Here is a 27,666-nt window from a genome sequence, read left to right on the forward strand (position 1 = left end):
TGGAACTGTTCCTCTCCCATCACAGTGTTAAGCACACGCTGAGCCCCAGGCAAAGAGGAGATGTCCACTGACTTGCAGCAGGGAAAATGTCACCCCAGCTTTAACCTCTGGCTCACACCGAGTCACACGCAGAGCGTTTTCTTTTCCTTACTGAGAAGTAATTTCTTAACAAACAGTTCTACAGATGGCACTTTACAATGTTAGTCAAAAATAAAAATTAAAACTGAGTTTTGCCAAAGCAGCCATGCTAAAATAATACATTCTAAATATCTTAAACCGTGCGCTTCACAAGTAATTAAATTAGCTGTGTTTCTGCATTACATCTTCTCTTCCACCCATTTAAGCATTAGATTAATGTTGTCATGCAGATTTTAAATGGAAAATATCACACCGAGGAGAACGGTTCAGGACATGTGGAATGAAGCAGGGTAATGTTTAGCAGCCAGTTAGTCAGGAGCTTGCTTCAGCCATCACTATACACCAGGGAGCTTTCCTACAGTGCCTTGAACCAGGGGACAGCCACCACCATGAGCCAGTGCTGTTGAGAGTGGACCCTGCGTCCGGTGGCACGGGGAGCAGCAGCGCTGTGACAGCCACCCACCGGTGACAGGGACAGTGCCCAGGCTGCTCCCATGCCCTGCATGGCTCGCCCACGGGCAAGCTTTAGGAGGCTGTGCAGCTCATCACCAGAATATGATTGCATTATTTAAAAGCTTCCTTAATGTATCATCATTTTTCTTCTGCTTAACAAATCTGACATGCAAAGTGTGCTCTTTAAAACACCATTTGTCCCTGAATTCAATCTTGTTCTCCTCAACCCATCACTCTCTCTTAGGATTAAAATGGAAGGGGGTGGCGGGTGGGAATCAATGGCACAGCAAGCCCTAGCTTGTTGCTGTGCCTCTCTCCCCAAGCCCTTCAGTGCTACCAGCACTGCAGGACAGCCTTCCTGTCCTCAGCACGATGCAGAGGCCAGGCCAGGCAATTTGTCACCCTCAGACCTTGCTCCATGGGGAGCAGAGGACACTGTATACTGGGGGATATGTAGCATTTTGCATGCTATGCTGGCCAGGGAAGTGGGGACTATCATGGCATAGCTGGGCAGAGATGATGTCAAATGCTGACACCCCTCCTCTGTATAATGGTCCCCCCCTCTGGTGCTAACACACGAGCCAGTGCCACTCTGACTGGTCATGTATTTCTCACTGAACTAGACCTCACCTGAAGATATATAATTAAGCTGGTGGACTGATCTTTCCGAAATGCCCAATAAGTTAGGAACGTTTTTATGAAGAATATTTGAATACTTGGAAATAACACTAGAAATCAGTGTTTTAATGAACTAAAGTTGATGTAGCAGGTTCTTGGCTTGGTTGGGTCTCTATAGAGAAAGGGGAGAAGGAGAAACCCTGAGCAGAAGAAAGCCCTTCACTGCCCCTGGGGAGTGAAGAGCAGAGCAGAACCTGCAGATCCGGCAGCACTGGGCATCGCTTCTCCGGCCGCAAAGCCATGCAGCGATAGACAGGAAGCAGCCACTCTCAGCCAGGCAGGCATCACCTGGGCAGTCTGCTTTAAAATAAAAGGAGGCTTTGCTTTATCTCAGCCCTGGAAGCAGACATACATTTTCAGGGCTTACACTCAGCCCAGATAACTGCAGTCTTCCTTTACGGAAGATGTGAAAGCCAGGCAGTGAGTATACCTTTGACAAATTCCATGCACTACCATATTTTTGGAGTTTACACAGTAGGTACATGTGTAGTCAAATCTAAAGCTTACTTTGTCTATCCTGGTTTTAAGATTGCAATGTGAAACAGGGCCTTTGCGTCAATGTAATGAGACAAGAAAAATACAGACCACCACCTCACTTAGCAGCTACGAAGTGCTGAGAGCCATTAGGAATCTGAGAGCAGCAGAAACCAACACAGATTTTGTTTACTCAACTGGTTCCTTTTTCTCTTCCTTTGAGTTATTCCTGCCTTCTCCGTAGCCATTATAAGATAGAGTCCTGGGGGGAAAACCATTGTGAATTCACTGTAAATCCATTCTGTTCACTGAAATAGTCTTAATTTACAATAATAAAATGAAGATCAGACGATGAGCCATAAAAATCAACCTGATGTGGAGAGCTACTGAAATAACATGTAATTTTATATCAAAATAATTGTGCCATTTGTATATGGGTGCTTAAAACTACTCATAATTGAAGCAAGACTTAAATAAACCACAGATTCCTAAATACATTAGTAGCTATTACAGTTAATGCTTGTAGGTTCAAGGGAAAAGAAGACACAAGTCCTGAAACACTGCTAAGAAATTCCTGCTTTCACTTACACCCCTTGAAAAGCATAAGAGCTTTATCTTCTATTTCCAGACTAATTTTGCAGCCCAAAGTCACCTGCGTGCGTTTCCAAACTGGCAGGTTGGAAGTTTGCTTTTGACTCCTCTAAGCCGACACTTTGATCGGCTATACAGCCAGGCATGTTGCACAGGGTCTGCATACAAAGTGTGCTTTCTGGTGCAATTCTAGCATTAATAATACTACATTTCTACGTAAGAAACTTGCACTTTAATAAAAGCATTGCAATTTATGCTTCTAGCCCACGGGTCACCCAGGGTATGCTCAACAGAGTGGAAGAAACCGCCAGAGATCACAGAGGCAAAAGTCATTTTCCTGATGGTAATCACACGGCTCTGACCCTTTGCAGGGCTCCATCCCCTGCAGGCAGCAGTTCCTACTCTGTCTGCAAGCTCTCAGTAGATATGCTGGAGATGTCTCCAGGGAGGGAGAATGGCTGTGGGATGTTTCCCAGGAGCACAATTGCTCTTCTCCCCAGCCCGATAACCCTGGGAGGGAAGGTGCTCCAGAGCATCTCTCCCCTCTGGGCTAGGACCTGGAAAGGTTTGAGTTAACCATAGGATTGAGAGTTTTATACTTGCTACATATCTTATTTGTGTTTGCCAGCAGATATTTATTTAGGCAGAAAAGCAGGATGCTGAATTCTTTGTGCTGTATTTTTATTATGCCTTTTAATATGTGTAATTGGTGTGCAGGGCCAGTGGAGTGCTGCTCTGACCCTGAGTAAGTCAAGCCCACAGCCACTTTTCCAGGAGGGGGAAGAGAGACATCCCACTAGAGCCACCGGAGGAGCACTCCCACCGCTGCGGTGCAATATATTAGCGGCTCTTTGTTAATGCGCTTTGACAATAGCCCATGATTTCAGGCACACGGTGAAGAAAAATGACTGCAAACTCCTGATGAAGTTTTAGCCAGCGGGATGTAATGACCTCCACTGGAATGTGGCCAGGGCACTGCCTCAGCACCATTGGGGACACTGGAAGGTCCCACAGCCTGCACCCTGGCAAGAAGCAGCGCTCCGGCAGCCAGCCAGGAAAAGACTGACCAGGCCACCCTGCACCAAGCTTGCTGCAAGCACAGGCACCCACGATTTTGAGACATACCTGTGGCTCTGACAGGAGGGATTGGACAGGCAGCAGCACCCATGGTCTCCTCCAGACTCTCTGCATCCATTCGGGTTTATGCCGGTGCTTTGCCCTCCAAAACAGCAGCCAGTGCTCAGCGGTAACTGAACAGTGCAGCACCAGCACCAGGGAGAGCTTGGCACCTCCTGGGTGGCTGTGAAAGGTCTTTGGTTGCCAAAGCTGCTCCAGATCTTACAAAATGACATGTAGCCCTTGCACGGCCGGTGCCCAGCGACTACAAGAAGCACTGTTTCCCCTATGGCGCCTGCAGCAGCAGGGCACATGCCCTTGCAGACATTGACAAGAAGGAACGAGGTTTCCAGGCTGGCATCCCCACAGAGGCTGCTTACATCCCTGCTAGCCGTTACTAACACCTGTCCTCAGAGACCTCCACAGCACAGGCAGGAGCCCCAGCGTTGTGGTGGCATGGGCATGGTGACCATAAGTAGCTCGTGAGATGGGGCTGGGCATCCCACACCAAGGGAGAGGGATGGGTTTCCCCAAAAATGACAATGCGTGGCCTCTCTGTGCCTTGCCGCAGGCTCTGTGCCAGCCGCAGGGTGAGCACAGACTATTAACTCCACCAGTTTGCCTTTGCAGTTCAAGATTTTTTGTTTAGGCTCACACTGGAGTTAATGGTCAAAGCTGCTGCCATCAATTGTTTCTGAACACAAATAGTCGAGCTTTGTAAATTGGGTCCCTCGTGCCCATGCGCTGGCAGAGCTCTCATAAAGGGCTATTTTTGAACTGCTGACGGCCCCGAATCAGCAGCGCAGAGGATGGAGCGAGAGCTGAGCCCTGCATGGCTGAGCTCGCCGCCACGTCCTGAGAATGGACCGGGATCATGGGCAGCCGGGATGCTCTGGGACAAGGCTTTGCCGTTCTGCATGCATGATGGCAAGGCTGCCAGTTTGTGCACGGGGAGGCTGGTCATACAAGTCTCAGGCTAAGAAGTTGTTCTCTGTGCTAGCCGTGGCACATCTCAAATAGCCCCACGCACCAGGGTCAGGGCTGGATCCACTTTACTGACAACTTGGATTGCACTGACAATGAATTAGGCAAATTAGGAAGAAGAAGAACCTAAGCTGTGACCTTCTCATGGCCCAAAGCAGGTGAAGACCCAGCCTGCCAGCCCTCCTCCCACCAGAGGGATGCAAAAGTACATCCTTTGTTTTCAGCAGTGGTGCAGCAGATTGCAATTTTCCAAGCCAAGCACTGCAACTACATAATTTCCAAGGAAAGACTTGAAGTGATCCCAACTATTCTCCCTGAGCATCTGGGCAGGCTCCCCAGCGGAACTGAAGTGGAGCATTAAAAAGGATAAAAGGCAATGGCCCCTCTCCCTCTTTGCCTCTTGCACGCAGGAGGCAGCTGAAGCTGTCCCCAGGAGTGTCAGCAGAGGCGATATCTGGGGGGGGGTCCCATCCGGCTGATGCCACAATCTGACAGAGAACATGCAAAATAAGATTTAGCAAACATAAAACCGAGGTTTGCTCATGAGAATGCCGCTGGAATGCACCTGAGTCCTAGTATTTGCAGATGTTCCCTGATAAACACGTTTATTCCGGTAAACTTTGTCTTTTATCTTTCAATTCGGTCTCTGAGCTGGAATGGGTCCAGAAACATGTCGTGTGATGACAAGCCCCCGAGCTGGTTCCTCTCCCGCCCCCACCCCTGTCACAGGCGTAGTAGCTGTCTCTCCCTTTTACATAATCCCACTGGCATGAGGAGTGCCTGGCAGCCGAGGGAGGCTGCACTGGGGTTGGGAAGCATCCCGGGAGTGGTGTAGGAGCTGTGGGATAGCCCTTGCCAGGGGGGCGGCAGCATCCCTTAGGGTCTAAGGGAGAAGAGGCTATTGGTATTTTTAGTGTAAAACAAGGGGCAGTTTAGCTAGCGGGTCATTTTCAGCAGCATATACTGTATAGTTTAGCATCAGGGACATCATTCAAGCAGAAAAGGAATTGGGAAAGACTTCAGCTTCAAATATAAGGGAACTTTACAGGATTATTGTTGCAGCCATTGGGGAAAGCCTTTGGCTTCTCTGTGTGCTGGATTTCCCTCAGACTGAGGAACCAGATCCAGAGATGAATGTGAAATATCAGCCTTATCGTTGTTGGTAGGTGTTTTCCCTAACTAAAGGTTATCTCAATTCAGCAGCATCACAGATGAGCCCGGAGGTTTAGTCAGCTCTTCCTCCAAATTCCCCTGTGCTTCTTGTCTTGGGGAAGAAATCAGCTCTAGATATGGAGAGATCTGGGAGCAGAAACAGGGATTAGTCATAAAGATAAAACATCAGCCTTGTCACCAATGAGCTGCTATTCCTGATGCAATTCCCCAGGTCTCGGACAGCAAAAGCTGGGGGAGCCATCAGGGCCGTGCTAGACACCAGCGGGACAATTCAGCCCTTGCTCTTGAAACCTTATCTGGAAATGAGCCAGAAAGAATCTACAAAGGCCCAACTTTGGAGTCTGCAGGAGCATTTGTGTCATGTGGGCAGCAAAGAATTTCAATTACCCAAAGGGTGGGTACCCTGATAGTGCTGGGAGCCCACAGGAAATCAGCAGAGATAACTGCCAGCCATCAGTACATGGTGTCTGAAAGCCCAGCGAGCAAAAGCCATGACCTGGTAACAGATCATGTCTCTGAAGGACACGATCAAAGACATGTCTCCCACAGATGTGCTTATGGGGGAAACTGAGGCATGGAAGTGCAATAGCATGGATAGGGCTGTGGGAGGGGAGAGGGGGTCACAGGAAGCCCCTGACCGGCTGTGACCACTCCACCAGCCCCTACTCCACCAAGGAGGCTGATTAAAGGACAAGTTATGTTGATTCTGAGAGCTGCCTCTCTTTGGGCAGGACCTGCTACCATCCCCCAGATACCGCCCTTGCCACAGCTGGGCCAGACCACAGCACCCAGGAGCTGGGACTGCCACCCCCCAGGACACCTCCAAAGCACTGAGCCTTCCCCACCACGACACCCACAGCACTCCATCCTCTGGGAGCTGGCTCCAGGATGTATTAATCAGCATTTCTGCTCCCACTGCATGCTCCTCTGCCAGTGCCGCCAGCACCACTGCTGCTGCCAAAACCATGCTGGGGAGCAAGCAACGGGAGCGTGCAATGCTCGTGATGAAAGTTGTCCACAGCTGAACAACAGGATCAAGCAGTCGGAAAGGCCAGGCTCCCACTCGAACAAAGCCTCTGTGTTATTTATCAACCACTCAAGCAACTCACAGCAAATACATCCCATCTATATGGCTCCTGGAGAGTTAATATTGACATTTTTGGAACTACAGGAGTGCCTAAAAACCAAGCCCTGTGATGAGCTGCACTCACACTTGAATTTCATGTAATAGTGCTAAAGCCAGCTTGGCTTTGCATCAGTCCCAAGGACCGTAAAATCAGTGTAAGTGCAAAACTGCGTCCCTGTCCCAGGTACCATGAGGAACATCTGGCTACACAGCCATTATTCGATGGACTGGGAACAAGCACAGCCAAAATTGCCCAGAGCCCTGTGCCCCTCATGACCCTGCCCATGGAGACCTCCTTGTGCCGGATGTCGGGCTGCTCTGCCTTGGGCAAGGGCCGCAGAGCATTGCCAAGCTAGTCCCTTCCCCCAGTCCATGTAACGTCACCCAGGAGTAGCTGAAAGGGACATCCTGAACAGGCAAAGCCAACCACTTAAGTCATACAAATACTTCTCATTTTCAGCTGAAGGTGTGACAGTGAGGCTTATCAGCTGCCCACACTGAGCACTTCAAACTGAAGCAACAGCCATTCATTATTCTTCCTGCTTAGGTTAAGAGAAATAAAAATCTGTAAGATGCATGAGGCATTTCATCAGAATGCCTGTGGGTTGGGTTTATTTTTCCTGCATTTCACCTGAAATTGGCTTTGATCTCATCTTCACTAAGGGAACCAAGTGAAAAGTCACTGAGTGATCACCATGACGAAATGGTTCCCAAGGCAGACGCTTTTTACCTCCACACAACATGCTGCAAATGAACTTTTCCTGTCCAGCCTCAAACATGCTTTGCTAATCATTTTTTCTGCTCATTAGTACCAACATGCATTACATTGAGCATGTAATTGAAACCATCTTAATCCCACTATCATAAATTCGCAATGTTGTATATAATCTACTCAGGCAAGTGCTTTTTGTATAAAACCACAAACACATGTACCTGCAAAAACATTAACACCCAAATGCTATTCAGTTGCGCACAAGTTTAAAAATCTATTAATAACCTCAGTAGAGAGCTCCTCTGCAAAATCGTATGCATCCAGGCAGGCAATTCTTTAGAGGCAAAGTAAAGAGCTATTACACTGCAACATAACAAAGAACGATACTGTGACCATACCTATATTTCATGCCCGTTTGCTTTGCGGTGGATTCTTTTAATGAAATGTGGTGCTGAGGGGTAAATGTCCCCAGACTGCGAGCAATAATAGCCACGGTCCGAAATTTTGCCCGGGCTGCATTTACTACGTTCGGGGTAGTGGTGTTCTGCTTGCTGATGAGTCTGTCTTCACCATTTCGACTCTTCAAGTTGTGCTCTGTGCAGGCGATGGACACTTGCATCGCGCCCTCAGTACGCCTTTAATCACCGTCCAGGTCGCAGCCAGAGCCCCCGGCGCCCTGAAGAGGGCTGCAGGCTGCCCAGCAGTGCAGGGCTCGGTCCCAAACGCTGCCCAGGAAACCTGCCGACCTCAATTTCACGGAAGCAGCCGAGGCAGCTGGGGTCTCCAGGAGAGCCGGGCTGTGTCCCTGCGATGCCCGGAGAGAAGACCCGAACTTGAGAAAGCAATCGCAAAAGCAGGTTTCAGCTCACTCTCAGATCTCCCTTTGCAATATTTGGTGCTTAGACAAAAGCATCCATCCAGTCAGGTGCTTTCAGAGACATAAAGCTGTTACTTCATGATGAACCGTCAGCAGCAGCTGCCGCTCTGTCTTGATGGAGGCTTGCTCCTAGTTGCCGGTTTTAAATCAATGCAGGCATGCTGCAAGCGCTGGCTCCAGCACCCGCTGGACCACAAACTGCTGATCAGGCAGCCTTGCTGGCTGAAGAAGCATCGACTCGCCAGCCAGTCTCTATGGACCAGCAGTATCCATCCGGTTCGCCCTCGCCCAGATGCAGCAGTCCGCTACATCCCACCCATGGCAGCCCCGCTGAGCGCTGGAGCTGGCAACGGTGAGGGAGGCGGAACGGCCCCAGTTCTGCAGCGGCTCCTGGGATCACCCCGTCAGGAGCTTGTGGGAAGCATGGGAACGGGCCTCCTTTGTGCTCAGGGGGAAGACAGGCACTTCAGGCAGATGCCTCCCGAAAAAATAGCTGCCGGCATCGCTAAGCAAGGAGAGGACCTCTTATAGCGGGGAAAAATTCGATGTTAAAATGGGCTAATTATGGAAAAAGGGGAAGGGGAGGGCGGCGGGAGAGAGAAAAATCTCTCTGCTACAGTGTGCCAGTGAGTTAACACGTTAATCCCATGTTTCTGGCACCCGGAGCCGCCGCCTGCAGACCCACGCTCACAGCAGTGCCAGGGTTAATTCTTCCCCCCCCCCCCCCTCGCTCCCCCACTCCCGGCATCGCCGCTGAATAAGCCGCAGCGCAAAGTCTTTGGAGCAAACCATCCCTGTCCCTTGGTGCAGCCGGGGCTGCAGTCGATGCAGGGAGCCCCGCTCCAAGAGCTCGTCAGTGCCCACTGCCGTGTGCCACCTCTCACAGGGCGCTGGCTTTGGGAGGAGAGGACAGGGGCAGGGCGGGGACCCCTGGGCTGGTGAGCTGCGCACTGGAGGGCGAGGCAGGGATGGGGCGGTCTGGAGTCACCCCCAGGATCACTGCCACCCAGCAGAGCAGCCCTGCGGGAGAGGGGAATTGCAGGGGGGTGGGCAGCAGCTTGGGCATACCCCGGGTGCAGACCCATGAGAGACGGTGCTTGGGGTGTGCATGGGTGGCAGCACAGAGCAGGAGGGTGGGTGAGTGCTACAGTCAACCGCTGCCCTTTCCCCAGCCCTGCACCAGCCGGTGGGGAGTGGTCCACAGGGGTTCCCCACATGCCACTACTAAATTTGTCCTCAGGCACCCACGAGGGCTGGGGTGAGGGTGGGGGCACCTTTTGCCCTGACTGCCCAGGACCCTGTCCCTCCGGGGTGTGAGCGGCCCCAAAGCTGGATATCCCCCAAGCCCTTCGGGTGACCTGCCAGGCTCTCTCCTGCTCAAGGCACACAAATGTTTACCAGAAGCAGCAGCAAGAAGAGAGAAGCTGGAGGTGCTGGTGTGGCAGTGATGACCTGGTTTGAAAGATGTCTTGAAAGATTAAAACCTTTGATTTCCTCCCCTGCAGCAGGGGTAAACCATGGTCCCCCCTCCCCATCCTGCTGAGAAGGGGGCGTGCAAGACTGGCTGGGTGGACAGCCAGGTGAGACCACCCAGGGTAGCAGGGTGAATAGCTTCTGATGATCGCTTTGCAGTTTGCTTATCTAATGGCTTATTAATGCTATACTGCATGTTTCTTTGAGGGTGGAAAGCATTATATCAGAATAAGGAAAATTACTTTGTGGTATTTTCCAAAAGACAATTAACAGTTGATCATACAACAGGCCCACAAACTCCCAGCTGTGAGCAACCCTCCTTGGCACGAGGGTTGGAGGAGGAGCAGGGCTATCTGTGGGGTGGAAGTCAAAAAGCTAAATCAAACTGAACTAATGGCTGCAAGGCTCTGTCTCAGACACAAGATTTAGCTTTGAGAGTTTCCAGACATCTAATCAATGAGTTAGTATTACAGATCACAAATTAGTCCTTTAAATATCCCGAAAAGAGTGTGCCACCTGGGGAACGTGCCATGGGGTTGCTGACACCAACGTATCCCACAGTGCGGCCTCATCCAGGACGTCCTCCATGCCTCCGTGGGACTAGAGCTTTAGTGGAGGCACCCACAGGGCTCTGCCTTGACAGCACAGCCAGCCCAGTACAGACTATGCACCCATTTGGCTTTTGGAGCTCGGCTTTGCATTTCAGAGCCCAAAGCAAGATGGACAAAACTGGGATTATTTCTCTCTGACGGACATATAGCATCCTCTTGCTGGGCACAGATATTTCAAGAAGATGTATTTTTACACGTTGTTCTATATGTCCCTGGAGAGCTCCCTGCGCAGCCAGCAGCTGGCTCTGCTGAATGGTATGACTTAGTCTTGGGAATGTGCCGAGGTCACTGTCACCCAGGTCCTGGTCACCATCCCCTCTGCCATGGCTGCCCATGCCCTCTGGTGCCACGGGAAGGAACAGAAAGGGACAGTCATATTCTGTGCTGGCATCCCACAGACCATATTAACTCAAGCCGCTTAGCTTCAGAGAGGTTACAGTGCCTGCCAAAGAAATAGATATTTAAATACAGGATTTATTTAATTTCCCTGAACAAGATAAGCACTTCTAGACTAAGACATTAGAATAACATAATTTTGTACCATGGAAATCCCAAGCTTATAAAACAAGAGGTACGTGACAGCCTCAGTGGAGGACAGCGCTGAGGTGCAGTGGCAGCTCAGGCTCAGCCACGAGCCTTTGGCCAGGCTCTCTGTGCTGATTCAGTGCCATCAAACTGCTACAGATGCAGCTATTTGCCAAGACACACATATACATTTCCCCCCCATGAGGAAGATGACAATCACTTGTTCAATAACTTGCTCAAAATGCTTCATCAAGCAAATCTGTTTTAACACAGATACAACCACACTGACTTTGCTTTTCCTGTGATCCCCATTAGCTCTCATCCCAGGAGCCACTGCATCCATCCCAGGGTTTGAAACAAAGCCAAGCACAAACCTACAGTGAGCAAGATACTCTAGGCAAGTGCAGAAGCCAGGAGATGTTCTATGGCTCCTACACAATTACACATCTCAATGCCCTGAACAGCTTGTTTCTTTGCCCAGGCCCTTGCAGGGGTGGGAGGACGTGCATCGCTACAGCGAGCAGAATGGAAACAGCCAGAAAGAAAAAAACCCTTTATTCAGACCCGGTCTGGTCCCTGCAGAGGCACAAAGGGGCCGTGCAGCTGAGTACAGCAGAAGTGAGTGATGGACAAGCCCTTTCCCGGTGCTCCGCACAGGCGGGAGGCTCTCTGCTCCCAGGGGCCGGGCAGCAGCCCTGTAATGCTGTAATGAGCCAGGAAAAGATGCTTCTGCAGCCTAAAGTATAAACATGAAATGAGGTCCTTTGGTCTGGGTTGTACAAAACCCTTCAAGCTGGTAGGGACCTGGCTCCCCCCTGGCTCAACCTGAACAAACTTTCTTCTTTCTTTCACTTCTTTTTAATTTCACTTCATACTGAAGCAACTTTGAAACATGGTACCTAGTCCAGCTTGAGGCTTTGCTTTTTGATGGCTGCAGTCTTAGGCTATTTGCACTACTTACTCTGCTGTGCCATTCTACCAAAGCAAAGCATCCTACTGAACAAATACCAATTAGCATCTTATTCATTTCACGAAATCTAATTAAAACCTGTATGTTTGGTAATACCAATACACCACATGTAAGTTCTGGCAGGCTCTATCAATTTTTTAAGATGGCAGGACTTCATTTCATGCCTTTCCTGCACACAGACCTCAGCGGCAAGCTGTACTTGCAATAGCCGCATATGTTAATTAAACAATGCACACTGCATGGGCAGTGAGTCTATGGCGGCTGGTGAGAATGGGGTAAGAGTTAGTGCAGATCACCTCTGCCCCCATCCCTGCGCTGTTTGTGCTTTACCATGCAAAATCCTTCAGCACTTTCTATAAAATGAAATAAAATGTCTCCCCACCAGCTGCAAAGTTCACATTTCTACCTAAAACTGTAAACCCAGAAATTTTCATTGATCTATATAAAAAAAATCTAATCTTTCACAAAAATAATCTGAATATTTCTCAGTCATACCCTTAATTTCTTACAAAATTGTGTTTTAAATTTTGAGTGCTAACAAAATCAATCCGAAGAGGTGATAAAACAAATCCACCCCAGTTATCACCCTGGGACAAGGTACTGGGGCTCCATGCCCAAGTGGATGGACATCCAGGAAGGCTGTCCCACAAACAACCTTCTGCACCCCCCCCTCACCACTGCAGGGATCTCAGCAGCTACCTGGCTCCTCTTTGATCCAGGTAACCCATTTCTGCTTTGAAAGGGAGGCAGGATTGGTACATCTGCAAGGACACACGGGGGCTGTGAGACAGGCAAAGACCCTGGGATGTTCTAATGAATCACAACACGATTAGGGTACATTTTCACCTTATTTCAGTCAGGCATTCATGCACTGTGGAAGACACGCCGTGATGTCCGGCTGCAGGTTGTGATACAGAGGAGAGCTGGACACCAACCACATGCAGCCAGTTACATAAACCCACATCCCTGCATGCTAACCAGTAATCCAGGTCACCAATAACAATGCCATCTCAGCTGGTTTAAGGTTTTTAACTGGAATTTTTCAACACTGAGAGGGGACAGCAAGTTAATGCAGCAGTGAACATAGCACCAGCCAGCACCAATGTCAGATAAGCCCCTCGGCAAAGTTTCTTTCCTAGAAGCCTTCCTTTTTAGCAATGCATAAAATTATCTTCAGTTTAGCTATTTTTTGTTTAAGCTGTGTCTGCATATATATGGTATAATGGGGGGGAAAGTTAACAATGCTTTTCAGTGGGGGCTGTGCCAAGAGCACTGGCTGCTCGCACCAGGTTCATGCAGCTGCAAGCCTCTCGCAGAGCTTGTGGAGGGACTTTGCCAAAGCCCACGGGTGGGCCAGTGTCCCTGCCAGGCACTGGGGACCTCCTGTGAGCTGGGGACAGCAGATGCCACTGAGCAAGCTACCTATGATGAGATTCTAGAGAAGCCCTGGGGTCTCGAGCAACCCCACACCTGCCTGCCAGGATCTGTGTGCCCATACCCCACAGCCAAAGCTTGTACTGACCCTATGGCAGCACTCAGACAGCTGCTCCTGGCAGGTAAAGGGCATTTATATACTCCACAGTACAAAGCAGCCATCTGCTCTTCCTGCTGTGGGGTCTGGTTGCCTGAGCCCCATCTTTCCCAGGGCACCCTTTGGGCCAGTGCATTTTGACAATCCCACCAGCCCTGCAGATGCTCCCCGAGGTGCACAGGCAGGCTCAAAGAGCTCCTGGAACAAGACACAGCTCAAACTGCTTTTGTTACCAACATCACTGCAATGCTATGCATAAGCAGAAGTTTACGGTTATCATTGCTCACTATGGCAGCACAAACGATCTGTGTTGCATTGCCACTGCATAATTATGTGCAAAATTAAAAGTCTGAACCATTTTCCCTGTGCTGCACACACAGCCTCTCACCGGCAGCAGCCATCCAGGCTGTGCTAGCAGCAGCTCCCTGCACTGCCCTAGGGAACCTCAACCAGGCATCCGCAGAGGAGACCCCGGCATCACTCCGCACACCAGCAAACCCAGCACCTAACCTGGCTCTTGGATGGAAAATGCAGCACAGACCTTAAGTATCAACTGCTGTACTGTCAGAGCAGCGCCAAGGAACGGTGAGATGCAGCGGGACAGAAAAAGTCACCACTTCCAGGCTGAAGACATATTAAAAACATGATTTCAGCATTCATGATAGAGTTTCAACCATGCTGGCCATTTTTACAGATGCTCAGGACTTTGCACGCAGTGTAATCGGATCAGCCAAACTTCAGAAAGCTGTGTGGAAGCACTAAAACTGCAGCCAGCAGCACCATGGCAGAAGGATCCTGCTCCAGAAGTAGGACCTGGGGAATGAAGGGTTCTGCCCTTGGAGTTTTCCACTCCAAAAATGCCCTTCTTTAGTTTATGTAACAGACCAGACCTCACTACAGCCACTGCAGCCATTCCAGAGCTGCCTTTCCAAAATCCAGCACAGGTGATTTGTGCAACACTGGTCTTCACAAGAATTATCTTAATATACTGTCACAAATCCTTGACTTGCAGACTGCCACACGACAGATCTTCCACAGTGCAGCGCGGCGCACTCAGAGGAATTCTGTGTTATGTCCCAATAAAAGCTTCATTGGGCCATAAAAGCTCTGATTATAAATACAGCCCATGCACATCTCTCAGCCATTTCACTTCACATCAATAGCTGTTTGAGAACACATTTCCTGCTGGGCTAATTACTTATGATTGCAGCAGTTCCGTTATATCTCCATAAATTGGGCTGATATGGACATTGGCGAGATAACAAGTGCTGCCACCCAGGAGAGTGGGAAGAAATGCCCAGGAGCAAGCTGGCATTAGCATGCATCTCCCAAAAGAACTTCCATAGTATTAATTTCAACTAACAGCCCGGGCCCTGCTGCAGTGGGATGCTCACAAGCTCCGCTGAGGAGTGGTCCCGCCTGAAGCAGCAGCACCGAAGCCTGCAGCTATTTGTAGGTCTTTTGGGTGTATCTAAACACACAAGGAACATTTCTTTTTGATAACAATGCTGGAAGCTTGACAAGGAAATGAGCTGCAGAACAAAAACGTTGTGCTTAATATAAGCAAACAGTCGTATCTTCACTGGTTTCACATGGAAAACTTGATTTGCATTTGCAATGGCACTTGAGGAAGACGGATCAAAATCCCTATTAAATGTTTTTTAGTTAAAACACACCATTCTGGCAGGTTTTCAGCCGGGCTGGCTGCTGCACCCAGCCTCGTCTGTCGTTGATAGCACACAAAACCTGTGATCATCTCCTGCCCCATGTCTCCAGGCCCTGAGGTCTCCATCCTACCAGAAGGGATTGAAACCGGGAGTGTAACAGCATGGAGCAGCGTGGGCAAACAGAGCCAGGCTGCTGGCTCTGCTTATGTGTGTAACGTGTTAAGGCAGGGGTACAAATAACGCAGCATCACCCCAGCCCCGGGGGGGGGGCGGTGGGGCACACTGCAAAACAGTATACACTGCCCTGCTCTTCTACAATGATAGCCCTCACGTTCACATTATAGATCCTTCAGGATGTGATGAAATGGTAACCAAATCAAAACCAGCACGAAAACTGCATTAGCTTTCCTTAATTCTAGTTAGAATTGAGCCAGATGCCAGCAGGGTAATAAATGTGTGAGATGGCTTCCCTGTGGGCAGTGCCACTGAGGGTTTCTGCTCTGCCAGAGCAGGAGTTGAACCCCAGAGGCAGAGACCCTCGGCTATGACCTCGCCATGGCTGCACCAGGTTGCTCTGCAGAGGTTTGGGAGGCTTTGCTTTGGTTTGGCTTTTTTTTTTGGTTGTTTGGGGGTTTGGGGTGGGGGGGGTGGGGGGGTGGGGGTTGTTGTTTTGGTTTGGTTTTTTAACCAAACAGCACTGAAAGAGAAAATTGGCCTTTTCCAAATATCTTCCTAAACCCACCCAGGTTCAGACACACACACCCCCCTCTCCCTTTTCTTATTTTTGCAATCCATACATCATATAGAGATCCACTCTAGAGGAATTAATGAATAAACTCCCACCTAGTTTCCAATCCCCCCCCCAGGTATCCAAGGCACCCACTCCCCAGCCCCACACTGGGTGCCAGGAGCACCTGCCAAGAGCCAACAGCACCTCTGGTACAGCTCCTGGACACCCAGGGAGCTACCTGCTACCAGAGAGTTTTGCAATAGCTAACCAGCTCTATGTAATATTAAATAAATTGTCACTTAATATAATGTAAAAGAATCAATACTGAAACTGAAACCCAGAACTTTCAGTGTCTTACAAAGGGGATATAACTTACCGGGTGCCCAATTCAATTTATCGGTCACTTATGCCCGCAGATAGAAAACATCTACCAGCATATTGCCTATCACCCTATTAGCTGCCCTAGCGCCCACTCCCAGCCAGGTAATTCAATTTTTCCATGCTACCTCTTTCATTTCTCAGATGACTTTTCAGTCATCTGAGACTTACAGTGGCTTACAAGAAAGGCTTCAGAAAGGACCATTATATTGATGTATGAAACATGATTAAAACAGAGCTGCATGAAGCTTCACTGCACAGAGGTTTTCTTGTTGTCATTCTACCCCCTCCTTGCAGGCCAGGCTGGAGCCCCTGATATGCTTATCCCAGTTACTGAGCAATCCATCCCTTGCCCAAAGGAGAGGAGCATCCGCAGCAGGGGGACCCAGAGGAGCCTGGCGCTATCCTCAGGCATTCAGGGTTGATGTACCAGGCTCAGGGATGCAGGTATCAGGCAGCACACAGCTGCAGGCTACTCAGCACATTTGTGACTCCTGTGGCATTTGAGGGGTTTTTGAGGGAAGCAAAGCCAGCCCTAACGCCTGCCCCAAGCACAGCCCACAGCTGCTGGCCACAAACCAGCCTCCCTGCAGGAGATGTTAAATAACACCTACATGTTGTCAACTACAACCACATTTTCTACCATAAAAAGTGTAAAGGAAGGTGAAGAGTTAGAAAATGCACGGAGGGTGGCAGCTTGTGGCAAACACGTGGCTTTTCATTTTGCCATACTCATATTCTAGACTGCGTATAGAAAATGCAGATTTTCCCCAGGTGCTTTGCTGACCTGATTGATAAACGTATTCCAAATAAAGCTCAGCCCAAGCTATGTTCTTCCAGCTTGGCTGTGCTTGTTGAATAGTAGATTTTAGGCAATTATGTATATTACTTTGTTATCCATACACGTCAAATATCACCCGAGCATTACTTGTAACAGCTTAAAATGCTAAACTAACTTAGATGAAAAAATATGTTGCTAAGGTCTTGGATGCTGAATAATACACAGCTCCGTTCGCCCTTTTCTGGGATGACTATATATGATATAGCAGATGGATGACTAATTATCATGCAATAACTTCTGATTCTTTGAGATGAGCTGGCAGAGGGTCAGAATACAGATGGGCTGCAGTAGACTATGTTGTTCACAAAACTTTCTTCCAACAGATACTCCTTTGCTAAACGTCCCACTCGCCCAGGAACCTGCAGCTTTCACTTGAGATGCATCCTTCTCCAGCCAGTGTGGGGACCTGCGCTCTTCTGTGAACGAACTAAATGAAAGTTGAATGTCTCCATCAGTGATTCACTTAGATAAAGCAATACTGAAAAATAAGCACTATTAAAATATCACCTTCCAAACTAGATTTTTTTTTTTGAGGATTTTAATTCTTCTCCTGAGATTATCCTCCAGCTGCTATAACATTTCTAGTTATTAAAGTGAGTGTCACAGAGTAAGAATCCCATCAGCTACATTCAGCAAAATTGGCACAAGACCTTACTGCCTGCACTGGAGAGAAAACTCTTCACATTCACCAGCACCCCCAAAATAACGAGAGGCATCTGCTGGAATTGGTCATTGAGGACAATTATCACCCAGAATAATGTCATTTGCTGAACACAGCTGATAACTAAGAAATGACCTTCAGGCCAATTAATTTTATCATTGCCTTTTCACACTGACAGGCTCCTCTTTGAGGAAAGTGATACAGCAAAACCATAGCATCAGCACTTCCTCCACGACTTAGTTAAAAAAAAATCATCACTTCAGGACTTCATATATTTCAGGTATTGGAAAGAAATTTTTCAGATTAATCGAACATTTCAGATATTAGGAAGTAGTTCTTTCCTATGAGGGTGGTGAGGCACAGGTTGCCCAGAGAAGTTGTGGCTGCCCCATCCCTTGAAATGTTCAAGGTCAGGTTAGATGGAGCTTGGAGCAATCTGGTCTAGTGGAAGGGGGGTTAGAACTTGATGGTCTTCGAGGTACTTTCCAACCCAAATCATTCTATGGTTTTATGCCTTCTGGAATCTGCTTTTCACCTGAGCAGGGTGACTTCTCCCACCAGGAAGTCTTGTCAGAGCAGGCTTTGGGAACATTGTCATGGGGTGCAGGCAGAGCATTCTGCTGCCAGGCACTGCGGTAACGCATTGGCTCCCTGATTTTCCCTCCACTCCCTTTGGGCTAAGAGGAAAAATATTGCAATTCTCATTTCCAGATCCTTCTGCAAAGGCTTTTTAACTTGGGTTTTTTTCTGCAGCCAAGGCAGGAGCACAACGTATCTCAGAGCAACGTAACAATTTAAGCAAATTAAATGCAAGGCACCGTCAAGTTTTCAGGTGACCTCCAAGCACTGCCAAGCACTTCCAAGCCAAGGATTCACTGTTCTTCCCAGGGCTAGTGCTGGCCAGACAAGTAGTCCCTGATCTTCCAACACATCCCAAACGGTTTTGAGCAACCACTCTCATGCTGGAATGGCGCCCATTTAATTAACAAAAGGATTTGCAAGAGGATTGTTACTTATTGCCAAATGCATAACCGCTCATTAGGTCCTCAGGGGAAAAGAATAATTATGCTTGCAATCTACAAGGTGTCTTTTTCTGCAGTGAAAAATGTGCATTTCATCACCCCAGCTGGGTGGGCAACCAAGGGCTGGCAGGAGGAGCTACTTACACCCAACCTGCGGCTGGATAGCTGTAAGCAGCTCCCCCAACAGCCTCATTGTGCCTATTTGGACACACTAAGGACCCCCACATACTTACAAACACCCCAGGAAAAAATAGCTGCCATGCTACTGGAATTATGGAAATGCTGTGTTGCCTTCTGGAGTCTCTCTGGCATGGGGATGAAGCCAAGCAACTGTGAAAATGCACATTGAAAACAAGTCAAAATAAAAAAGCTTATCAGGCAGTAGCAGGTCTGCAGCAGGCAGTTGAGCCATGGGAAAAGCTGCCTTTCAAAAGTCAGCCTCCCTGGGCATCAGCAGAGCCGAGCCTGGCTGCCTGCATCCAACCCGCACACCCATGGGGGCCTCTGATGGGGGGGACATAGAAAGATAAAGGTGATCACCTCAGCAAGGGGGGGAAACACAGAGTAGTAGAAACACATTTCAGTTGATCATTTTGGCTGGCTTAAACTGTAAAAAAAAAAAAAAAAAAAAAAAAAAAAAAAGAAGTTCTGATTCAAAGACCAGTACAAAGAATCACCCTGCTGAGCCCCACCACTTGCTGAGCATGCGGGGGTGATGCTGGTACTCCCAGAGCACACATAACACATTCATACTTGCACCAGCATGACAGACTGCCCAGGGAAGGGGAGTCACTGACTGAAGGAGCATCCTGAAGCACTGCGGTTACACCTAGTCTTTCAGAGCAGACAGTGCTAGAAAGTGTATCTGGAAGTACTGAGAGCAGAATCCCCAGGAGCTCACCCACCGCTCCAGCTCTGCCCCGTGTTACATTTGTTAACTCCTGTGTTATTTCCTGCAGTCAGTCCTGGTGTGCCTTAAGGCAGCGCTGCAGTGGCACCCCAGGAACCAGTACCTCGTCCTTCAGGACTGGCATCAAACACAACCTGAATTTCCATCCACTTCCCTGACCTGGTGACTAATTCCTGATGCTGGAGTGACTTTGAGGAAGAGGAGAAGACTGCAATTCAGTGATAAATGCTCACTGGACCCAACAGCTCTCTGTGAAAATTAACCTCGATTGGAATTACATTGCAGCTTCAGTTCCTCTCAGACACCTCTCTGATTCTGCCAAATTCTTTCTGATATCACCCCATCTCAGAAGAGCACTTTTCATCCTAAATGTTTTTGCATCTCTTTCCAGTAAAGTTTCCTCTTTACCCCTAACTTGCAAGCCCTGCAAACTCTGAATGTAATGAAAATTCACTATTAATAATCATTAGTGTACAAATTAGAATTAATAATAAACAAGAGAGCAAAATTGAGTGAATTCTCTAAGCCATAGACCTGCACTGCTGGGGCTGAAAAGGGGCATTTTCTGCTCATCCTGGGAGACCTGCAGTGGAGGAAGGATGTGGATGAGGCAGGAGGAGTAACTGCAGGGAGGAAAAAAGAGCAGCCAGGAGGGAAGAGCAGCTGCCATCACATTTGGTTATTTACTTCAATTAAGCAAAACAAAAGAGTTGCTATTGCATCAATATTGGATTTGTATTGAAGATCGAAATCCTTTTTTATTCCCCCTGAACTGTGGGCCAGTCAGCATTGCTGGAGTACACACCACAGCTGGCAATAGAGAGATGTGCTCTCAGCCTGGCATTGAAGGTAACCTTTTCAAAGCTTTGCTAGAGCCTGGTTTTGTGATTGTTCCCTAAAGGATGGAACATTAAACAAACCAGCAACCTCACAGCTGCTGGGGAATGTTTTGGTATTTTCATAAACTCAACCCCACTCTGATCCACGATTCAGCAGTCTGTGTCAGTGGAATGTACGGCAATGTCACAATGTCAGCAGATCCCAAAGTCAGCCCAAAGACTCCCAGATAAAACCTACTTTAACCAAGACCACACGAACTGAGTTTCATCCTAGGGCATGTGCACAGACTGCAGACTTCAAACGCGTATATAAATATCCCAAACTTTCAAGTCAGCTGCTTGGATAGATGCTGGATACGCTCTGCACCACTGATGCCGCCACGGGGAGCGGAGAGCAGGCTCAGCAGGCAGCCCGCTGCCCGTGGAGCCAGTGATTTATTCAGCATCTGGCAGTGCAGGCTTTCAAGCCAGAGTTTGACAGGAGCAGAAGGTGCGTGAAAAGTAGCAGCAAGCATGCAAATTCCTGCTGAGCACCGGCAGGAGCTGCCGCTCTGCACGTAGCTAAGGGTTAGCTGGGATTTACTGCTGCGGTGGTGAGCCAGGAAGCAAAATTGGCTTTGTCTTCCCCACAAGCCGAGTACCTATGGCATGGGGAGCATCCTGCAGAAAGGCATGAACAACCCTGGAAGTACCAGCAGGCTGAATCTGACCTTTTACACAGCTCTGCAGAGGACTTCATACTGCAAAAGGAAGTGTGTGTGCATGTGTGTACATACACGTGTGTGCAGGTGCGCACACGTGTACGTACATGTGTGTGCAGGTGCGCGCACACACGTGTTTGTCGCTAGCAGAAAGCAGAGGGATCAGGAGCCAGCACTGAACATGCAGCTAAAGAGCTCCTCCTGCTGAAAGCCAGCTGAGGAGATGGGGCTCACACTGCTCGCAAGCTGTAGGTACCATTCTTCTGAAGGAGCAAAATGGGATTTCTTACTTCAAGGAGGAAATATCACACTAGAAATGCCATCCACACACACGGGATACCCTGTTCACATCATAACCCACATACATCCCCTGTTTTCATCTCATCCTCCCCCACTATTGCATGGTATGGGCAGGAGCCCTACAAAAATAACACAGAAACTAAGGAGTGGAAGCTGAAATCGTGGAAAAAAAGGATAAACATGGGTATACCTGCCATCACCACTGCATTAGATGGCAGGACATGTACTTTGAACAGATTAAAATAGGAAAAAAGAAAACCACTCATGAAAAATTAAGCTGGTTATTAAAAAAAGGACACAGCTGGATGTGGCTCAATAGATCAATCTGCACAGGAAATAGGGGAAACATTAATGCTGTAAGCTATATCCCAATAAATATAACACAACTGTGCTCTGAATTGAGCAGATTAGGGTGGGATTACAGTGCAGGATTATAGGACCACATCAAGTGCTTTCATATATTTTGCCATCTAAAGATTAGATATTTTAGAGCTTCAATGCATTAAATGAGCCTGACCAAGGGACCTTGGAAAAGCAGTTATAGCACAGTGATCATTCTTAAACTCTTCTCTTCTGGGGCAGCCCTATACGGGTACATGCATGACCCCAGAAGAAGGAATAAGGGCTGAAGAGTGCGATCTGTCCATTCATCCCCTACATACTGACCCATCTCCTATCACACAGTGCAAGCACGGCCATAATGGCACAGAGCAAAGTATCCCTGCAGCCCAGCCACACAGCCCAGCCAACTCCCAGGAGGAAAGGTTGTGAAGGCATTGAACAAAAATGCAGTGATGCCTTTCTGGGTACATGGTCTCAGCTTTCTGCTACCTGCTATTTAAAAATTCACTGCGCTAGAGGTTTAATACCTTTATACTTAATAGTCTTTGGTGGCCTTCCCTGATTCCTAGCAATATTTTGAACATGCTCGTACTTTCAGCATCCAAAACATCCCATGACAGCAAGTCCCTCAAATTCACTACAAGACACAGGCAAATAGTTTCCTGGGTTTTAAACCTGTTGGTCAAAATGTTTCATTTGCATTGCCCCTGCATTATGGGACACAGCGAGTTACTTGCTACAGGCCGTTCCCGATTTTAAACACATCTGGTGTAACGCCTGTCAATCACCTTTCTCCTAAAATAAAAGCCTGTTTAATCACCCGGGGCAGGGACAATGTCATCACTCAGAGACCTTTTCTTTCTACAGCCCAGCTTGCTGTATCCACCTGAAATGGGATGGCCAGCAAGGGCTGCAGGAATTTAAATGTCCCGGCTCCTAGAAATTAATAAAATCAACAGTATTTTACTGTTATGGATGTTACATTATCTAAAATGGTGTTTGCTTTCTTATCTACATAACTCAGAGATAGGGGAACTTTTCAGCAATAGTTTTTCTGCAGGAGCATTTTATCTTTTTTGCCCATGTTGGTCTGTGCCTTCAGTGGTCACCACAAAACCCTGGTACTCACAAAAAGCCTTAGGCTATATCAGGATTTGATCCTTTTACCCAAGTGGCATAGTCATCTTAGGGAGGTTACCAAACTGGAGAGCCTTTCTAGTACATTTGGCATGTTTGATCTCTAGTAACACTTCAAAAGTAAGCAATGACATAGGAAAACCAACATTCATTCTGGTGCCGCAGACTGCGTATTTCACTCCCCTATTGCTTCTCCTGACACAGACTTGCACCAGCACAAGACGCACACTAAGTTAGACATACAAATCACAGCCCTTTTGCCATCTGTTTGCCCCTAGAGCTCTATGCTGTTCCCTCTTGCTGTATTTAGCCACAGTATTTTAATTTTTCAGAACTGCGAGATATCAGCTATCTGGTCACTGCACTACTTTTATCACCAGCACTCTGCCCACTGTGCACCAGCACGAGCCACCTCTTCCTTCTCACACAAACACGACCACAAGTGATTCAGGGTAAAAGAAAACACCAACAGTTTGCCTCTGATGATTTGCAGGTGGCATCAAGTCCCCACAATCACTGTGCCCAGCTCCTTGCTCAGCACTGCAGCTGAGCACTCCCTCTGTGATGGTGAGGTTTCCCATTGCAACCAGAAAAGAAGAGAGAAACATCCTGCAAAGGGCTGTCTGCTGGCCCGTGTTAATATGAGAGCTTCAGCGTTAAGTTTCTAATTAGCTTATCCAACAAAAGCAACATATACCAGGCAGTGCAGCCCAGGCCTTTCTCGGGATGCAGGAACACAGAACAACCTAGGGAGGTTCACTCCACATGAAGAGTTTGCCAGGGGCTTATGTACTACAGGAAGAATTCACCCTCCCTGACCAAAATCTCAATTAAATATAAAATAGATAAAATATGAATAGAAAACTATATCCCTGCTCCAAAGGCTGCAGCGTGGGTGAATCCAGCAGTGCCTCAGGAATCCATGACCTTCCCAAATATTTTCCACTGGTAACATTTGCCAACAGCATGTTTTGCTAAAGTTGCCTGGGTGCTTTTGCAGACATATATGTATAACATTTCACCTCCGGGCTCTCAAACTGCAGCTGCCTAAATGCAAAGACACTATTTTAACCATGTATGAGCAAAACACTGAGAAAACGTATAGTCACAGCTTCCCAGGTGTGAGGGCAGAACTAGCCCACACAGTTCAGTCCTTAAGAGCTCAGACCTCAGCAAAGCATGTATGAAAGGATTCATAGAATCATAGAATAGTTAGGGTTGGAAAGGACCTCAAGATCATCTAGTTCCAACCCCCTGCCATGGACAGGGACACCTCACACTAAACCATCCCACACAAGGCTTCATCCAACCTGGCCTTGAACACCGCCAGGGATGGAGCACTCACAACTTCCTTGGGCAACCCATTCCAGTGCCTCACCACCCTAACAGGAAAGAACTTCCTCCTTATATCCAATCTAAACTTCCCCTGTTTAAGTTTTAACCCATTACCCCTTGTCCTGTCACTACAGTCCCTAAGGAAAGGAAGCCATGCAATGAACAGTTGGATAAGACTACACCAAATTGGCTTTGCAAATGGCATTTCATCTGAGAGAAATAGTATTGTTGTCAGAAACAAACTAAGCTCATGCGCTGCTGCACTTTCTGTTTTTCAGTAATAGGCTGAACTAAGCTGTATTTGCTAAAGCAATGAAAGGAAAAAGAACTAATCATCATCCTATAAATAAACCAGCTTATGAGTATTTAACAAGTGTTTCTTGTTAACAAATTATTACTTTCCACACATAATTAAATAGCTCTTAATAAAAAAGGGGATTATATTGTGCTGTCTTTACACTAGACCTATAGATATCTGAAGAAATGTCTGAAAGGCAAAACAAACCATGCTGGCAAAGAAAACATTCAAGCTCACAGTAAGACTAGAAAAGCCTCTGTACTTCTAAAGCTAAAAGAGCAAAGATCCTGTAGAAAGCAGCAAGTGATGACTGCTGGAAAATCCCTCCTGTGCTGCAGCAGAGCCCTCTGCAAATCCCTCTCCTGTACACATCTTCCTCTTGCAGATATATGTGAAATGCAACAAGTTATAGCTGTTTGTCAACTATGACAAATGCACGTACTTAAAGTCAAGCACATACTTGAATCCATTGGCTTGGATAGAAATTAAGCATATGCTTTGTTTTACCGTTACTAGAGGCTCTGATGAATGAAGACCACTCCATTTTATGAGCTGAGAAACAGAGAGGTGTATGAAGCTGTTTGCACGGAGCCCCTGCTAGAACTGAGCATGCAACCACAGCCCTTGGCACTGGGTAAAGTCTCAAGGCCAAGGCTAACTACCCCTGGATCACAAAACAGCCCCAGAATCTCTCATGAATTACATTTTTCTGTGACTTACATCCAGCCTCCAGTGGGTTTGGGGACTGGGTTTCCATCCCTACTGAAGTTTTCTCCCCACCCTCTTTGCAGGTTTTCTCCTCAGGTTTTCTCCTGTGCAGCGGCAGCAAGTAGAGATGAATATTGCTGTCAGGTTTTCACTGATGCATTTTTGACTCAGTAGCAGTCCGGCTCAGTATCTGGGAGGTGTCTGTACATCAGGGTGTCTTGCAGGATAATGCCCTGTGGAGGGAACTTTAGACACCAGATCATAACTGCTTTATGGGAATGCTGCATAGCTACAGCCTTACTTGAGCTTCCCAGGGAGGGCACAGTAAGTGTTAAGCTGTATCCGCAGTAGAGCAACACAATAGAAAGTGCAGAATTAGCAGACAGATAAGATATATGGGAATTTTCATGTGTGTGCTAACAACTGCTTCAAACACAACTGCCACGTGGGGTTAGAATCATCGGACGTGGAACAAAAGAATTTCTCATTAGAAGGGAGGCAGACTTCCAGGTAACCCCAGTTACCCAGAGCATCTTACCCAGGGCCAGCATCACTCCTGCTAACCCAGAACGATGCCAGAGATTTCTTCTGTTGTTGCTCAGTTTGGAACATGGCATCCCTGAGATGCCAGTCCATTGCCTTTGGACATTTTCCCTTTTCATCATTCAAACGCTGTGGACTCAGTTCTCTACTTATTTACATTGGCTTTCAAGGCTGTGTAACCTCAACTTGCTCTATGGATTTCCAGACAGCACCAGCAGAACAGAGGTACAAAGCCCTTTGCCGTTTCTTCTTACACTGGCTCCAAAGCACTTCTTTTGCACACTCAGACCCCATTGGAATGTGTCTCCAAACAACAAATTTCCCCTGACAGCAGCTAAAGCTGTGGCACAACTGTGCTGTTTCCATAAAAATAGTAAATGTCTTATTTCACTTTACCATGGGCAAAAGTCAATCTCTTGCAAAAGCAAATGTTTTGAAGAGAAATTCCTTTCATTAGAAGCACAGGGAATGTATCTACTTTCCATATGAGGTGTCATGCTTCATAAATGAATCTTTTTTGAAACAAAACAAAATGACAAATGATAGACTAAACACACTGATGTCTTCTTCACCCATGGTCCCCAGCCTAAACCCTCTTTCCCCAGGCTATTCCAGCTCCCCGTATGGATAAGCCTGCCCACATGGATGAGACCCCCTCTCTTGAATGCTCTTTCTAACACAAAAGCCATGTATTTCACAGCCTGAACCCAGCTAAACTGTGGTTCTCAAGCTTTCAGTCCGTTCACTCTAGTTTCATGGCAGAGAACACATGAAAGCACCCTCCACATTCAGAAGGACTTTGTTCTCTAAGTTTTCTGTTTCACAGTTCAGCTGTTGTCCTTTTAATGCACATAAATGAGTTTTCATTAGAACACCAGGAAGAGTAAATACTTGTACCCAGATTTCAAAGGGACACTTCAGCAGACAGACACAAACAACTAATGTCGGAAGAGAAAGAACAGATGCAAAGTTTTAACAGGTCACATGCACTTAGCTTTGCCCAAAGTCACACTGATTCTTATGGTGCTGAGAAACCTTAGAGAAGAAAAGGTACTAAAGGCAGACAATATCTTCAGATCTTGTAAGCCTGTCTGAAGGTGTGTACAGGTTGCTCAGTCACGTTCCCTGCAGTTCGAGTTGTTTGCTGCCATGCAGACAGCCACCAAATACCCCATCAAGGCACATGCAGAAGTACCTGTACTTCATTCCCGTCTCAGCTCGCACTGTCTCCTGCAGCGACAGCCCATGCAGGTGCAGGAACTTCTCCAGCTGCTTCAGCTCAGTGGCTTGGCTCAGTTTCCCTGGCCAGCCCACGGCAGGAGGGCAGGCTCTGGGACCCCCACTTTGCTTTTTACCCTTCAAGAGTGCTTCACTTGGCTTTTGCAGGCTCAGCTTGTGGGGTGGGATATCTGTGCAGGCAGGCTTGTACAAATGCATGGTCCACACATGGAGCTGCAAAGGGAGACCTTCACTGACCAGCAGATGCTGGGGTCCTCAGGAGCTTCCACCCTACAGAGGAGAGCCCAACGCCATCATGCTACCACCAGTATAAGATGGTATGGCCCAGGTTGTGTTGCTCAAGAGGACCACAGGATTATGGAGCAGTATTTTTCTCCCAGCCATCTTTTATATTACCGCAAGTACCTCATTGTAAATTGATGCCCAGGATGGATTTTGGCCAAGATCAGCAATCTTGTTCGTCTGCTGAAACCCGTAATGGTCAAATACTCCAAGGGATAAGGACTGCCAGTGGGAATAGATCACCAACCCTGTTTCCCAGGTCTTATATTTAGATAATGAGAAATATTTGTTTGGGACTCAA

At 47.8% G+C, this 27,666-nt stretch overlaps 1 protein-coding gene across 2 annotated transcripts in view; it reads right to left on the reverse strand.

Annotated features, from left to right (window-relative positions):
• The window catches only part of KCNAB1 (potassium voltage-gated channel subfamily A regulatory beta subunit 1), a 69,982-nt gene extending 42,562 nt beyond the window's left edge, over positions 1–27,420 (reverse strand). The window contains exon 1 of one of the 2 annotated variants that reach the window (XM_065672649.1): positions 27,040–27,420. In XM_065672649.1, the coding sequence (XP_065528721.1) occupies positions 27,040–27,281 (242 nt within the window). In that variant the 5' untranslated portion in view covers positions 27,282–27,420. Of the gene's footprint in view, positions 1–7,843; positions 8,065–27,039 lie in introns of those variants that run through there. The other variant, XM_065672650.1, reaches the window with a different exon arrangement.
• Positions 27,421–27,666: the final 246 nt, after the last annotated feature.

Source organism: Lathamus discolor, chromosome 3 (genome assembly GCF_037157495.1).
Source record: "Lathamus discolor isolate bLatDis1 chromosome 3, bLatDis1.hap1, whole genome shotgun sequence".
Lineage (NCBI taxonomy): Eukaryota > Metazoa > Chordata > Aves > Psittaciformes > Psittacidae > Lathamus > Lathamus discolor.